A 17,713-nucleotide genomic window follows, 5' to 3' on the forward strand; every position below is an offset into this window, starting at 1 on the left:
GTTCAAAGTTATGATTGCCACTTATGTATTCTCCAACATTTTGATATCCTCCCTTAGTTCTGCCCATTATTATTTCACAATATCCTTTTAAACCAGTGGTTTACTTTTAATCAGTCCCCCTAATCTCCACCCTTATTGTTCTTTTCCCTTTCTGTCCCCTCCCTTTTTTTTTTAGGGTCTGTTAAGTACCCCCCTTCTACCCCTTTTTATACTCCCTGCCCCACTCCCTTGGTTTTCCCTTCTCACTTTCCCTGTAGGGTAAAATAGAATTCGATACCCCAATGAGTCTAGATGCTCTTCCTCTCATAAATTATTTAGCTGAGAGTAAGGTTTAAGTATTGCCTGTTAGCACTCTCTTCCTCTCCTTCTTATAATAGTATTCTTCCCCTCCCCATCCCATGTGCCTCTGTGTGTGATATCAATTATCCTATTTATTTTATTCCTTCAAGTTTATCATGGTGCCATCTTCTATTCCCCCCTCTCTTTTTCTTTTTTTTGCATATCATCTTATACCAATTTTTACCCTAGTCTCTACCTGTGAATGATTCTTCTACTTACTATAATAGTGAATATATTTTTTGAGAGTTACAAATAATATCTTCCCCATATACTAATATAAACAATTTAATCTTATTGAAGCCCTTAATACGAAAATTTAAACAAAAATATTTTTCCCTTTCCCCTCTCATTCTTATTTACCTTTTCATGTTTCTCTTCATGGTTATGTTTGGATATTAAACTTTCCACTTAGTTCTGGTCTTTTCTTTACAAATACTTGGAAATCTATTTTGTTGAATGTTCATACTTTCCCCTACAAGTATATAGTCACTTTTGACGGGTAGATGATCCTTGGTTGAAGACCCAATTCTCTTGCCTTTCTGAATATCATATTCCAAGCCTTGTGGTCCTTTTTTTTGGAAGCTGCCAGATCTTTTGCAATCCTGATTGGTGCTCCTTGATATCTGAATTGTCTCTTTTTTGGCTTCTTGTAAAATTTTCTCTTTAACTTGGAAGCTCTTGAATTTGGCACTTACATTTCTAGGGGTTGTCTTTTGAGGATTTAGTGTGGAGAGTGTTCTATGAATTCTTTCAATGTCTATTTTGCCCCCTTGTTCAAGAAGATCAGGGCAGTTTTGTTGGATAATTTCTTATAGTATGATGTCAAGATTTCTGTTTATTTCTGGGTTTTCAGGTAGACCAATGATTCTCAAATTGTCTCTTCGAGACCAGTTTTCTTGATCTATCATCTTGTCAGTGAGATATTTCATGCTTTCTTTCATTGTGTCTGTCTTTTTGACTTTGCTTTATTAATTCTTGCTGATTTGGAAGATCATTGGTTTCCAATTGTCTAATTCTGGTCTTTGAGGACTGGTTTTCCACTATAATCTTTTGATTTCCGTTTTTGATTTGATCTATCCTGCTTTTCATGGCTTCCAGCTCTTTCTCAAATTGGGAGTTCCTGTCCTTCAAATTATTTTTTTCTTTTTTAACTATTTTCCACTTTTCTTGCCAGAATCCTTCCATCTTTTTTATAAGCTCTGATGTAAATTCTTCAAGAGCTTTTGGCCAATTTCTTTTCTTATTCTCTTTTTTTGGAAGGTTTGGAAGCATTTATTTGTATGTCCTCTTCTGCTATTTCCTCTGTAGTCTGGATTTTTCCTACATAAAAATTATCCAGGGTCAATCCCTTGTTCTTGTTTTTCTTGGTCTTGGGAAGTTGTATTTCCTGGGCATTGTTTGCCATCACTATGGTGGTTTTTCCTTCCTTTTTCAGTCAGAATTCTGAGTGAGGAGGGCAGGCTCTCTGTGTATAGAGATAAGGAGCATGGTTTTTGCCTGAGGCCACCTCTTGAGTCTCTGCAGCTTCAACTGTTTACTGGCTTTCTGTGTACTATCTCCGTGAGGCCCCCCAAGGTCTAAGCTCTTCAGCTTGCTGGGGTCTCAGGTCTACCTCCTCTCAGTCGTAAGTCTTTTGTGGTTTTAGTCAGATGCCTAGGACCTAGAGGTTACCTTCACTTGCTCTAGATGTGCCCTTCACTCACTCACTGATTCTAGTGCAGTTGCTCTGACTCTGGTTGTGTAGGTGGGTTGGGGGAGGGTTGATCAGCTCATGGTTTGGTGGAAGCTATTTCACCCCCTTGTAGTGTGGAAATGCTGAAAACTCATGTACCTTCAATGCTGCACCCTACTGTAGAGACCCTTCATTCATATGAATTTGGTTTTTTTTTTTGACCTTTTGACGTAGTTTATATCACTAGGTTAAGAGGAGAGGACGAGTCCTATGTCTAGATTGCAGCCATGTTAACCCAGAAGTCCCTAGGTAAATCGTTATTAATGTTATCTTGGTTACTTTTTGAGGAAAGTAATAAAGTCTGAGATTTTTTTCTAGGCTTTTAGTATCATGTGCTCTTCCATATACATTAAGAATCCAGCTCTCAGTGGGCTCACAATTGTTTCATCTACAGCCCAGACCTTTGTATATAATCAACCAGTAAACACTTAGTAAGCCTTTACCAAGTACCAGGCACTGTGATAAGCACTGAAAGTTTGTTTAATAAAAATCTTTGTAGGTATTTGACATCTTTCATCTCTCTGTCCTCTTTCTAGTTTCATCTTTAATGGCTTAGGATGACCTTGTTTTGTTGGGTCTGTTGCCAAGCTTTCTTGAGTTTATACTCCACTATTTCTCTCTGTTTTATTAAGCTTAATAGCTCATAATTTTCCACCATCCTTCTCCATGAACTTTATAAACAATTTTATATTTAAACCAATGTTGTTCTTAGCTGGCATAGCTTTCTCTTAGGCAAATAGATGGATTTTAAACTCTTTTGATCTCTTCAGCATGGCAATTAATTTACATTCGTTAAAATTTCTGTATAAAACCAATGTTTTCAGCTCTGCTATTTGCCTCTCTAAGGAGGTTCTCTCCATTTATAACACCTAAAGTGTCTAAATTGTGCCAACAGAGTTAATTAAGTAGTAGTAGTAGTAATATTAATAATAATAACTCACATTTATGTGGTGCAGTGGCTCTAGTTCTGGGTCTGGAGTCAGGAAGACCTGAGTTCAAATCTGGCCTCAGCCACTTTCTAGCTGTATAACCCAGGGCAAGTCACTTAATTCAGTTTGCCTCAGTTTCCTCATCTATAAAATGAGATGGAGAAGGAAATGGTAAACAACTACCCAAAATTAAGAGTCAGATGCAACTATTAATCATTTTGTACTACATGTTAATATTGTATTATTCACATAGCACCTTTTTAAGCATTCACCAATTGAAAAACACCAAATTTGTTTTTAAATTGTGGACAAAAGTTTCTGTTGTTAATATTTTTTCTAGAGATGGGACTTTCATATCCTTTTTTTTAAATCCTCAGGACTAGGAGTATAAACAGCTTAGATACTTTTCTTGCATAATTTGTAACTGATATACTCAGTAGTTGGGCCAATGCACGATTTTGCCAACATTGTATCAGTGATTTTATCTTTCTTTAACCTCTTTAATATTGAATATTGCCATTTACAAATTTTGCCAATTTAGCAGAGTAAGAAATGAGATATCTGAGTGATTTGGGATCTGGAGCATGTTTTCACAGGTCATTTATAGTTTAAATTTGTTTTTTTGGAAAATGTGTGCTCACATTATTTGTTATATATTGGGGTATTGCTCTTATGTATTTGTGTTAGTTCCCTATGTATTTTGGATACTGGCTTTGTAGTTGAGGATCTTAAGTTCATATTCTTGCCCTCCTACTTGGGTAATTTTGCTTTGGACCTCAGTTTCCTCAGTTGTTAAAAAAAAACATGGAGTAGGGTTATATCATATCACAAAATCTGTCCAGCTCTAAATCTATGATCTTTTGTTTGATGCAGATATTTTTCCTGTTTAACAGGTTTTTTTTTCTGTTTTCTCACTTAACAATTTTCTTCACATTTTATTTGAATTTATTTTTTGTGTAAAAACCTTTTCATTTTATGTAATGAAAATTGCTCATCTTATCTTTTATCATCTCTTTATCCCTTGTTTGATTATGAATGCTTCCAACACACATATTTGTGAAAGGTACCTCCTCTTATCCTTTATTTTTATAACTTGTCCTCCTATAGTCAGGTTGTATATCCATTAAAAAAAAAAAAGACATATATCGTTTAAGATCCTGGCCGAAGTCTAATTTCTTTTTTTAAAATTAATTTCTTTTTTAAAGTATTTTTCCATGGTTACATGATTTGTGTTTTCTCCCTCCTCTCTTCCTTCCCCACCACCAAAGCTGATAAGCAGTTCCACTGGGTTATACATGTATAATCACAAATACTTATTTTCATATTATTCATTTTTGTAATAGAGTAATCTTTTAATAGCAAAACCCCAATCCATATACTCATATAAACAAGTACATATATATGTACAAATCGTATATTTTTCTTCTGCATTTTTACTCCCTTAATTCTGATGTGGATAGCATTCTTTTTCATAAGTCTCTTGGGATTGTCCTGGATTACTGTTGCATTACTATTAATAGCAAATGTTTCAGTTTCAGTATACAATGTTCTCCTGGTTCTGCTCATTTCACACTGCATCAGTTTTATGGAGGTCTTTTCAGTTTATATGGAAATCAAGCAGTTCTTCATTCCTTATGGTACAATAGTATTCTACCACCATCATATATCACAATTTGTTCAGCCATTCCCCAATTGAGGGACAGCCCCTCATTTTCCATTTTTTTTGCCACCACAAATAGTGCAGCTATAAATACTTTTGTATGAACATATTTTTTTATCTCTTTGAGGTACAAAGCTAGCAAAAGAAATGCCAAAGGCACTTTGGGCATAATTCCAAATTTCCTTCCAGAATGGTTAGATCAATTCATATCTCTACCAGCAATACATTAGTGTCCCAATTTTGCCAATCCCTTCCAATCCCCTCCCTTTTCTTTTACTGCCATATTGGCCAGTCGGCTAGGTTTGAGTTGGTAACTTAGAGTTGTTTTGATTTTCATTTCTCTAATCAAGAGAAATTTAGAACACTTTTTCATTTTTGATTATTGATAGTTTTGATTTCTTCATCTGAAAACTGCCTATTCATATCCTTTGACCTTTTGTCAGTTGGGGAATGACTTGATTTCTTGTACATTTGACTTAATTCCTTATATATTTGGGAAATTAGACCGTTGTCAGAGAATTTTGTTATAAATTTTTTCCCCAGTTTGTTGCTCCCCTTCTAAGTTTAGTTTCATTGGTTTTGTTTGTACAAAGCCTTTTTAATTTAATATACTCAAAATTATTCATTTTACATCTTGTAATGTTCTCTGTCTCTTGCTTGGTCTTAAATTCTTCCCTTTCCCATAGATCTGACAGGTATATTATTCTATGTTCCCCAAATTTACATATAATTTCCCTCTTTATGCTTAAGTCTTTTACACATTTTGAATTTAACTTGGTATGGGGTGTGAGATGTTGATCTAAACCTAATTTTTCCCATACTGTTTTTCAATTTTCCCAGCAATTTTTGTCAGATAGTGGATTCTTGTCTCCAAAGCTGAAATCTTTGAGTTTATCAAACACTATCTTGCTAAGGTCATTTACCCCAAGTTCATTCCATTGATCCTCCCTTCTGTCTCTTAACCAGTATCATATTGTTTTGAAAATCACTGCCACCCTTCACATTTTCTTTCATTATTTCCCTGGATATCTTTGATCTTTTGTTCTTCCAGATGAATTTTGTTATAATTTTTTCTAATTCTATAAAAAAGTATTTTGGTAGATTTATAGATATGGCATTGAATAAAAAATTAATTTAGGTATCATTATCATTTTTATTATATTAGCCTATTCTACTCATGAGCAATTGATGTTTTTCCAATTGTTTAGATCTAGTTTTATTTCTGTGAAAAGTGTTCTGTAGTTGGATTCATATAATTCCTTGGTTTGTCTTGGCAAATAGATTCCCAAATATTTTATATTGTTTAGAGTGATTTTAAATGGAGTTTCTCTTTCTAACTCTTGCTGCAGAGTTTTGTTGTAAATGTATAGAAATGCTGATGATTTGTGTGGCTTTATTTTGTATCTTGCAACTTTGTTAAAGTTATTAATTATTTTCACTATAGTTTTAGTTGATTTTCTAGGATTCTCTCAATATACCATCATATCATCAGCAAGGGTGAGAGTTTAGTTTCCTCACTGCCTTCTTTAATCCCTTTAATTTCTTTTCTTTCTCTAATTGCTACTGCTAGCATTTCTAGTACAATATTAAATGATAATGATTATAATGGCTATCCTTGCTTTACTCCTGGTTTTATTGGGAAAACTTGTAACTTATCCCCATTGCAGATACTTGTTAATGGTTTTAAACAAATGCTGCTTATTATTTTGAGGAAAGGCCATTTCATTTCTATACTTCCTTGTGTTTTCAATAGGAATGGTATTGCATTTTGTGAAAGGCTTTTCCTGTATCTATAGAAATAATCATGTGATTTCTGTTAATTATGAGAATCGTTTTCCTCATTTTTGATACTGTTAATTTGATTCTCTTTTTTCTTTTTAAAATTAAATTAATCAACACTTTATTTGTTTTTTCAAAGAACTATCTCCTAGTCTTATTTATTAGGTCACTCATTCTTTTACTTTCAATTTTATTCCTGGTAAAAATCCCACTTGGTCATAATGAATAATCTTTGTGATAAATTACTGAAGTTTCTTTGCTAGTATTTTACTTAAGATTTTTCCATCTATGTGAAATAGATTGGTCTATAGTTTTCTTTCTCTGTTTTTGGTCTTCCTAGCTTGAGAACCAGTACCATATTTGTGTCATAAAATTTTTTTGTTAAAACTCCTTCTTTGGGGGGCAGCTGGGTAGCTCAGTGGACTGAGAGCCAGGCCTGGAGACGGGAGGTCCTTGGTTCAAATCTGGCCTCAGACACTTCCCAGCTGTGTGACCCTGGGCAAATCACTTAACCCCAATTGCCTAGCCCTTACCACTCTTCTGCCTTGGAGCCAATACACAGTATTGACTCCAAGACGGAAGGTAAGGGTTTAAAAAAAAAACAACACTCCTTCTTTACTTATTTTGTCAAATACTTTGTATAGTATTAGAATTAGTTATTCTTTAAATATTTGATAGAACTCATTTGGAAATCCATCTCCTTGGGATTTTTTTCTTAGGGAGTTCCTTGATAGCTTGTTCAATCTCTTTTTTGGATATTGGATTATTTAAATATTTTATTTCCTCTTTCATCAATGTAGGCAAATTTAATTTTTTTATAAATATTCATAAATTTCACTTAGATTGTCATATAATTGGGCAAAATAGCTTTTAATAATTGCCTTAATTTATTATTCTTCATTAGAGGTGAAATCACCCTTTTCATTTTTGATACTGTTAATTTGATTCTCTTTTTTCCTTTTAAAATTAAATTAATCAACACTTTACTTGTTTTTTCAAAGAACTATCTCCTAGTTTTATTTATTAGGTCAATCATTCTTTTACTTTCAATTTTATTAATTTTTCCTTTGATTTTTAGGATTTTCAATTTTGTTTTCATCTGGGGTTTTAAAATTTGTTCTTTGTCTATTTTTTTTTAAGTTGAATGCCCAATTCAGTGATCTCCTCCCTCTCTATTTTATTGATATAGGCACTTGGGGATAGATAAGCTTTTTCTGAAGTACTGCTTTTGCTGTATCCATAGATTTTTATGTTTTCTCCTCATTGCCATTCTCTTCAATGAAATCAGTAATTGTTTCTTTGATGTGTTCTTAGACCTACCAGTTTTGAAGAATTAAATTATTTAGTTTCTAATTAATTTTAAATTTGCCTCTCCACGAACCCTTATTATTTTTATTGCATTATGATCTGAAAAAGTTGCCTTTATTATTTCTGCTTTTCTGCATTTTTTGTGATGTTTTTATGCCTTAGTACATGGTTAATCTTTGTATATGTACCATGTGCTACTGAAGAGAAAGTATATTCCTCTTTATCCTTATTCAGTTTTCTCCATATAGCTATTAACTGTAATTTTTCTAATGTTTCATTCACTTCTCTTACTTCTTTCTTGTTTATTTTTGGTTCCATTTTTCTAGTTCTGATAGGAGAAGGTCGAGGTCCCCCACTAGTAAGATTTTACTATCTATTTCTTCCTTAAGCTTCTTTAGTTTCTCCTTTTACAATTTTTCTGCTATACCATTTGGTGCATATTTGTTGAGTACTGATATTTATTTATTATTACCTTTTATCAAGATATAGTTTCCTTCCTTGTCTCTTTTAATCAAATCTATTTTTACTTTATTGTTGTCTGAGATCATGATTGCTACTCCTGCCTTCTTTGTCTTAGTTGCAGCCCAGTAGATTCTTCTCCAGCCTTTTACATTTCCCCTGTGTGTGTCTACCTGTGTGATGTGTGTTTCTTGTAGACAACATATGCTAGGATTATGGTGTTTAGTCTACTCTCCTAACTATTTGAATTGTTTTGGGTGAGTTTCTTCCATTCACATTCACTGTTATGATTACCACCTGTATTTCCCCTTCCATTTTGACTTCCTTCTTTAATCCTGATCTTACTCCTTCTATTCTTTCCCTTCCCTCCATTGTTTTGCTTTTAGTCAGTCTCCCCCCTTTTCCCTTCCTTATATTACTCTCCTTACCACCACCTCCCTTATTAATCCCCTCTTACTATAGGGCCTTTTGATTGCCACCCTGACCTTTCCCTTCCTTGTATTGCTTCCCTCCCTACCACCCCATTTCTTTTTCCCATTCTGTTTCTCTAGGGGTAAGATACAATTCTATATCCCAGTTAGTTTGACTGTTTTCTCTCTGAGTCAATTCCAATAAGAGTAAGATTTAAGTATAGCCTGTCACCAACCTCTTCCTATCTTCCATTGTTTAACCCCCACACTGCCTACCCCACGCTTCTTTATGTGATGTATTTTACCATATTTTACTTTTCTTTTCTAATTTCTCTTAGTATTATCCTCTTTTTCACCACTAGCTTCCTATTTTTGAAATATCCTAAATAGGTTACTACCATACCCTCTATTTCTAACTACTATGATAATGATAACAATTTTAAGAGTTCTAGATATCATCTTTCCATATATAAATATAAGCTATTTGACATTTTTGAAACCCTTAAATTTTTTCTTTCTTATTTTACTTTTGATACTTATTTTGGGTTTTGATTTGGCCTCAAATTTTCTTTAAGTCTGATATTTTCTTCAGGAATACTTGGAAATCTATTTTTATTAAATGAACATACTTTCCCTTGAAAGAATATAGTTTTGCAGAGTAGTTGATTCTTGGTTGTGAACCCAGTTCCCTTGCCTTCTGGAATATCATATTCTAAGCCTTCCATACCTTCAATGTGGAGGTTTTTAGATCCAGTGGGATCCTGATTGAGGCTCCCTGATGTCTGCATTGTTTTCTTTTTCTGAGTGTTTGTAGTATTTTCTCATTGGCCTGGGAGCTATTGAACTTGGCTGTAACTTTCCTGGGGGTTGTCATGTGGGGAGGTGATCTGCAGATTCTTTCTCTATTTTGCCCTCTTTTTCAAGGATATCATGGCAGGGTTTTCCCCCCAATAGTATGATGTCTAGTCTTTTTTGTTGTTGTTGTTGGTCATGATTTTTGTGTAGTCCAATAATTCATAATAAGTTGTCTCTACCAGATCTATTTTCCAAATTTCTTGTTTTTTTCATTGAGGTATTTCATATTTTCTTCTATTTTTTCATTCTTTTGATTTTATTTTATAATTTCTTGATATCTCATGAAGTCATTAATTCTAATTGCCCAATTCTAATTTTTAAAGACTGAATTTCTTACATGACCTTTTGATTATCCTTTATTTTTGGTCCATTCATCTTTTCAAGTCATTCTTTTTATCCTTTAACTTTTCTGCCTAATTTAATAGCTGCTCAATTCTAGCCTTTAAAACACTATTTTATTGTTTTAATTCATGTGCCTCTGTTTCCAGGGGACTTATTTTGCATTTTAAACTGTTGTTTTCCTTTTCCCATTTTTCTTCAACTTGTCTTATTTGATTTTAAAAAAATTTTAGTCAATTTAGAACATTATTCCATAGTTACAAGAATCATATTCTATCCCACCCTTCCCTTAGCCCCACATGCAATTCCACTTGGTATTATGTGTGTCCTTGATCAGAACCTATTTCCATGTTGTTGGTGTTTGTACTAGGATGTTCATTCAAAGTGTGGAAAGGAAACAAGACTGACAGTTTGTGGGGGAAGGGGCAACTGGGAGTGGCAGTTGGGTCTTGTGACTAGCACTTCCATCCTACTGGGAGTAGCAGTTGGGTCTGGTGACTAGCACTTCCTTCCTGCTGTGTGGGGACTTGCTTCCGGGTGTTGGAGGAGGAAGGAGCTGTTCAGCCAGTCTGGAGTGGCATGCTCTTTCTTGGTTCAGCCTGAAGATTCAAGTCCAATCTCTTCTGAAGGTTAGACCTGTTCTTGTTTGCTTTCTGTCTACTGCTAAGATTCTAAAAAAGACAAAACTGGACTGATATAGAGTGGATGGGAGTGGGAGAACCCTCCACCAGCCTCTGGGGCCTGGCCTCAGGTTTGAAGCTGAAAAAAAAACTCCAATCCCAACTAGGTATTAAACTTTATATTATTTGAATATGCAGTCAGATACGTGGACTATCATTTCTGGTCATAGAGGGAGCTAAGCTTCAGTTTCAGTCATTCAAAGACAAACAGACCTCATTGGACCCCTGCTCTTTCCTCTCAGCAGGAGGCATCTCCCTCCCTTGCTTCACCAAGCAGTATACCCTCTCTCCCCTTAACTCTTCCATACCCCATACAAACCTCCCATTATCCTCCTGTTTTCCAATTCCCATTTCCTTTCCCAATAAATATTACAAGAGTCTACATCCCAACCATATCCCCTTGACCCATGTAATCAAGCAGTTGTTTTTCTTCTGTGTTTCTGTTTCCACAGTTCTTCCTCTGAATGTGGATAGTGTTCTTTCTCATAGATCCCTCCAGGTTATTCAGGATCACTGCATTGCAACTAATGGAGAAGTCTATTACATTCGGATTGTACCACAGTGTGTCAGTCACTGTGACAATTTTCTCCTGGTTCTGCTCCTTTCACTCTGCATCAATTCCTGGAGGTTGTTTCAGTTCCCATGGATGTCCTCCAGTTTATTATTCCTTTTAGCACAATAGTATTCCATCACCAACATATACCACAATTTGTTCAGCCATTCCGGAAATGAAGGGTGTCCCTTCATTTTCCAATTTTTTGCCACCACAAAGAGCACTGCTATGAATATTCTTGTACATGTCTTTTTCCTTATGATCTCTTTGGGGTACAAACCCAGCAGTGCTATGGCTGGATCAAAGGGCAGACAGTCTTTTAGTGCCCTTTGGACATAGTTCCAAATTGCTCTCCAGAATGGCTGGATCAATTCACAACTCCACCTTAATGTCCCAACTTTTCCACATCCCCTCCAGCATTCATTACTTTCCTTTGCTGTCATGTTAGCCAATATGCTAGGTGTGAGGTAATACCTCAGAGTTGTTTTGATCTGATTATAAGAGATTTAGAACACTTTTTCATGTGCTTATTAATATTTTTTATTTCTTTAACTAAAAATTTGCCTATTTATGTCCCTTGCCCATTTATCAATTGGAGAATGACTTGATTTTTTTGTACAATTGATTTAGCTCTTCATGCATTTGAGTAATTAGACATTTGTCAGAGGTTTTTGTTATGAAGATTGTTTCCCAATTTGTTATTTCCCCTCTAATTTTGGTTGCAATGGTTTTGTTTGGACAAAATCTTCTTAATGTGATGTAATCAAAATCATTTATTTTACATTTTGTGATTTTTTTCTAACTCTAGCTTGGTTTTAAAATCTTTACTTTCCCAGAGATCTGACAATTCTGTGTTCACCTAATTTATTTATATTTTCCTTCTTTATATTCAAGTCATTCACCCATTCTGAGTTTATCTTGGTGTAGAGTGTAAGATGTTGATCCAAACCTAATCTCTCCCATACTGTCTTCCAATTTTCCCAGTAGTTTTTGTCAAATAGTGGATTTTTGTCCCCAAAGCTGGGATCTTTGGGTTTATCATAGACTGTCTTGCTGAGGTCACTTACCTCAAGTCTATTCCACTGATCCTCCTTTCTGTCTTATAGCCAGTACCATACTGTTTGGATGACTAATACTTTATAGTATAGTTTGACATCTCATACTGCAAGGCCACCTTCTTTTGCAATTTTTTTCATTATTTCCTTGGATATCCTTGATCTTTTGTTCTTCCAAATGTTTTTTTCTAATTCAGTAAAAAAAAGTTTTTTGGTAGTTTGATGGTTATGACACTAAAGAAGTAAATAAGTTTGGGTAGAATGGTCATTTTTATTATGTTAGCTCATCCTACCAATGAGCAGATAACGTTTTTCCAATTGTTTAGATCTAGTTTTAGTTGTATGGAAAGTGTTTTGTAGTTGTGTTCATATAATTCCTGTTTATGTCTCGACAGATAGATTCCCAAGTATTTTATATTGTCTAGGGTGATTTTAAATGGAATTTCTCTGTCTAATTCTTGCTGCTGAAATGGGTTGGAGATATATAGAAATGCTGATGATTTATGTGGGATTATTTTGTATCCTGCAATTTTGCTAAAGTTGATTATTTCCACTAGCTTTTTAGTTGATTCTCTAGGATTCTTTTTTTTTTATTTTAAAACCTCTGCAATTATTAGTTTATTAGTATCATCCAGGATTCAGATGTTCAGTATTTCTCCTGAAATTATACATAAACAAATGCAAAACTGAAATTAGAATCTGAAAGTTGAAATTGTATAACAAAACAGTACTCCATCACAAAAGCGTGTAAAAGTACAAGAATGCTATTTAAAACACTGGCACTTAAAAAAGAATCATAATTTCAAAACCACAAAACTGCCAAATTATCCCCCCAAATGGTAAGCAGATAAACATAAATGGTCAGTTTTAATGAATACAGTTAGCTTTGATTTTAGAATGGAAAAAATATTTCAAATTAGTTGTTCGGTGTTCAATTTATCATAATGCCAAATTTTGTGTATTTTCCATCAAGGCCTGCTTTTTAAAGAGGTTCAAATATTAGTTATCTATAAACCCGAATTAGGAAAAACATCTCTTTAAATAGACTGTACTTTATTTGGGACTGACTTAAATCAAATCTGAATTTTTCAGTTTTAAGAATCTAAAAGTTTCCCAAGGGCCATTCACTGTCGGCTCCTTCATACTATAACCCTACCTAGCCTTTAGTAAGTCTACTGCTAAAGATTACTGTGGCAGTCTTGCATTTCAACTCATGGTTTTGGGAGGATAGTCTCAGCTTTTCTGAAGGAAATTATAAACATAACTTCAGTTACATAGTAATAAAGTTGTGAATGTTGTATAATCCCTCACACAAAAGATAAGAGCACACCTTTCTATTGGTCTTTCCAGGACAGAATTTTAGTATATTTCACTCAAATAATTCCGTGCTGCTGATGTCTATATTCTCCACTTGGTAAATATTTTAACTGGATAGAATACTGTACTATGTGAAATTTGAGTTTATTAACTGGGAACTTCTGATTTCCAGTTATGGAAGAATATAATTTCTATACAAGTTTTATTACCCCATCAATATTATGCAGGGCATGTAGATCAAAGCTTTTTTTTTTAAATCAACTAAATATACGAAAAGATGAAAACTGTAATAATTCATGTGATCCCAAATGGGCATACAAAAAAGCAAAGACGAGCTTCCCCTCAAAAAGAAGTTATGATTTAAGGGCACCTATGAAAAGGACAACAATACTAATAAAAAAAATTGTATTTACTTAGAAGCATTCAGAATGTCAACAAAACAGCTGTAACTTTTTTTTTTTGCAATTACAGAGTGGTATTCAGTTAACAGAACAACAATTATTTCACATGCTGCATCAAAGACAACTGAAGATGAAAATGAACTACATCCCCATATATAACTAATTTGTGCTGTGCACCAACAAGAACCTGCTTTAAATTTCCATGCCAATTTACAACCCCCATACTGTACCAGGCAAGGTTAGTGGCTATTGAAAATACCACTAAAGGACAGGGCTATCTAAAGACACATTCGGTAGTATGTTAACTATACAAAAAAAGACACTGTACAGTTTAAAAACAAATCTTACACAGCCTTACATTTCAAATTTTTTTTTCTTTAAAAGGAGTGAGTTGTGTACAGTGGGGGTTAAATGCTTTATAGACAAGAAAAAAACTGCTCTAGAACAAACTTATTCATTGTCATCATCATCTTCCTCTTCCTCCTCCTCATCTTCTTCATCATCATCCTCATCTTCTTCATCTTCCTCATCTTCTTCTTCCTCCTTCTTTTTCTTGCTTTTCTCAGCTTTGACAATGCCTCCCTTTTTACCCACATCAGGTTTTCCTTTAGTTCGGTATGCAGCAATATCCTTTTCATACTTTTCCTTCAGTATAGCTGCCTTCTTTTCATAAGGTTGTTTGTCATCTGCAGCAGTATTATTCCACATTTCTCCCAATTTTTTGGCCACATCTCCAATAGAAAGACCAGGATGCTCCCCTTTGATTTTTGGACGATACTCAGAACAGAATAAGAAAAATGCCGAAGGAGGCCTCTTCGGTGCATTGGGATCCTTAAACTTCTTTTTTGTTTCTCCTTTAGGTGGTATGTAGGTCTTCATTTCTCTTTCATAATGAACCTTATCAGCTTTTGCCATGTCCTGAAATTTTCCTTTCTCTTTAGCTGACATTGTCTTCCACCTTTCTGAGCATTTTTTAGAAAATTCTGAGAAGTTCACAGAAGCATCTGGGTGCTTCTTCTTGTGTTCCTCCCGGCAGGTTTGCACAAAGAAGGCATATGAAGACATTTTCCCTCTTGGCTTCTTAGGATCACCTTTGCCCATTTTTGATTATTTTCCCTAAGCGCCGCACAGAGTAGCCCAGTGCCTGTCCGGCTCTTACTTGCCCTGGCGCTGTCTCTATGGAGCTCAATGTACTGCCTCTCTAGGATTCTTTAAGAAGACCATTATATCATCCGCAAAGAGTGATAGCTTGGTCTACTCATTGCCAATTTTAATACCTTCAATTTCTTTTTCTTCACTAATTGCTACTGCTGATGTTTCTAGTACCATATTGAATAATAGAGGTGATAATGGGCATCCTTGTTTCACTCCTGATCTTATTGGGAATGCTTCTAATTTATCCCCATTGCAGATGATGTTTGCTGATGGTTTTAGATATATATTGTTTATTATTTTTAGGAAAGGACCCTTTATTCTTATACTTTCTAGTATTTTCAATAGGATTGAATGTTGTATTTTGTCAAAGGCTTTTTCTGTGTCTATTGAGTAGGTTTGCTTGTTGATATGGTCAATTATGTGTATGGTTTTCCTAATATTGAACCATCCTTGCATTCCTGGTATGAATTCCATCTGATTATAATGAATAACCCTTGTGATCAGTTGCTGTAGTCTTTATGCTAGTATTCTATTTAAGATTTTTGCATCTATGTGTTCATTACAGAGATTGGTCTGTAGTTTTCTTTTTCTGTTTTAGACCTGCCTGGCTTTGGAATCAGTACCATATTTGTGTCATAAAAGGAATTTGGTAGAACTCGTTCTTTACTTATTATATAAAATAGTTTATATAATATTGGGATTAGTTGTTCTTTGAATGTTTGATAGAATTATTTTGTAAATCCATCAGGCCCTGGTGATTTTTTCTTAGTGAGTTCTTTGATGGCTTATTCAATTTCTATTTCTGATATGGGATTATTTATGAATTCTATTTCTTCTTCTGTTAATCTAGGCAATTCACATTTTTGTAAATATTCATTCATATCACCTAGATTGCCATATTTGTTGCCATATAATTGAGTAAAATAGTTTTTAATGATTGCCTTAATTTCCTCTTCATTGGAGGTGAGGTCTCCCTTTTCATCTATGATACTATTAATTTGGTCTTCTTTCCATTTTTTTTATTAGATTGACTAGTACTTTGTTTATTTTGTTTTTTTTTTTCAAAATACCAGATTCTAGTCTTATTTATTAGTTCAATAGTTCTTTCACTTTCGATTTTATTAATTTCTCCCTTAATTTTTAGGATCTCTAATTTGGTTTTCATCTGGGGATTTTTTATTTGGTTGCTTTCAAGGTTTTTGATTTGCATGTCCAACTCATTAACCTCTGCTCTCCCTAATTTGTTAATATATGAACTCAAGGATATAAATTTCCCCCTGAGTACTGCTTTGGCTGCATCCCATAGATTTTGAAAGGATATCTCAGCATTGTCCTTTTCTTCAATGAAATTATTGTTTCTATGATTTGTTCTCTAACCGATTTTGGAGAATAATATTATTTAATTTCCAATTAATTTTTGATTTGCCTCTCCATGTACACTTACTGATTATTATTTTTATTGCATTATCTAAAATGTTTGCATCTATTATTTCTGCATTTCTGCATTTGTTTGCCATGTTTTTATGATGTAGTACATGGTCAATCTTTGTGAATGTACCTGATGTGCTGCTGAAAAGAAGTTCTATTCCTTTTTGTCCCTATTTATTTTTCTACATATATCTATTAACTGTAATTTTTCTAAGATTTCATTGACATCTCTTCCTCTTTCTTATTTATTTTTTGATTTGATTTATCTAAATTTGATAGTGGTAAGTTCATGTCTCCCCCTAGTATAGTTTTACTATCTATTTCCTCCTTCAACTCTACTAATTTCTCCTTTAGAAGTTTGGATGCTATATCATCGGGTGCATACATGATGATTACTGATATTTCCTCATTGTCTATACTGCCTTTTATCAGGATGTAGTTACTTTCCCTATCCCTTTTAATCAGATCAATTTTTACTTTGGTTTTGTTAGATATCATGTTTGCAACTCCTGCCTTCTTTCTATCATTTGAGACCCAATAGGTTTTGCTCTAACCTTTAATTCTACCCTTGTGAGTGTCTACCTGCCTCATGTGTGTTTCTTACAGACAACATATGGTAGGGTTTTCGAGTCTAATCTACTCTCCTATTTGTTTTTGTTTTATGGGTGAGTTCATCCCATTCACGTTAAAAGTTATGATTGCCACTTGTTTATTCCCCAGCATTTTGATATCCTCTCCTAGTTTTGTCCTTTCTTCTTTGTCTATATCCTTTTATACCAGTGGTTTGCTTTTAATCAGTCCCCTTAATCCCTGCCCTTAATAAGCTTCCCTTTCTTCCCCCTCCTTTTTTGTTTCCTTCTTATTTTTTTAGGGTCTGTTAAGTCCCGCCCCCTCTTCATTCCCTTTTTGTACTCCCTCCTTCCTACCCACCTTAGTTTTCCCTTCTCACTTTCCCTGTAGGATAAGATAGAATTCAAGACCCCAATGGATCTAGATGCTCTTCCCTCTCAGAATTGATTTCACTGAGAGTAAGGTTGAAGTATTACCTATTAGCACTCTCTTCCTCTCCTTAGTATAAGAGTATTCTTCCCCATCCCTTCCCATGTGTATCTTTGTGTGATAAAGATTATCCTATTTATTTTATTTCTTCAAGTTTCTCTTGGTGACATCTTCTAATTCCCCCTCCCTTTTTCTTTTTCTTTTTTGCATATCATCTTTTAGCACTTATTACCCCAATCTCTTCCTGTGAATGCCTCTTTTAATTACTATAATAGTGAATATAATTTTTGAGAGTTACAAATAACATTTTCCCCA

General features: G+C 34.3%; 2 protein-coding genes across 2 annotated transcripts in view; one reads left to right on the top strand and one right to left on the bottom strand.

The window, feature by feature from the left end:
* NTN1 (netrin 1) overlaps positions 1 to 17,713 on the top strand; it is a 398,385-nt gene that overhangs the window by 143,069 nt on the left and 237,603 nt on the right. The window lies entirely within an intron of this gene.
* LOC130457283 (high mobility group protein B1-like) lies at positions 13,810 to 14,932 on the bottom strand. The gene has a single exon (XM_056817511.1). It carries the CDS (start codon positions 14,915 to 14,917, stop codon positions 14,267 to 14,269), a length of 651 nt encoding a protein of 216 aa, XP_056673489.1. The 5' UTR covers positions 14,918 to 14,932; the 3' UTR covers positions 13,810 to 14,266.

This window comes from Monodelphis domestica, chromosome 2 (genome assembly GCF_027887165.1).
Source record: "Monodelphis domestica isolate mMonDom1 chromosome 2, mMonDom1.pri, whole genome shotgun sequence".
Classification (NCBI taxonomy): Eukaryota; Metazoa; Chordata; class Mammalia; order Didelphimorphia; family Didelphidae; genus Monodelphis; species Monodelphis domestica.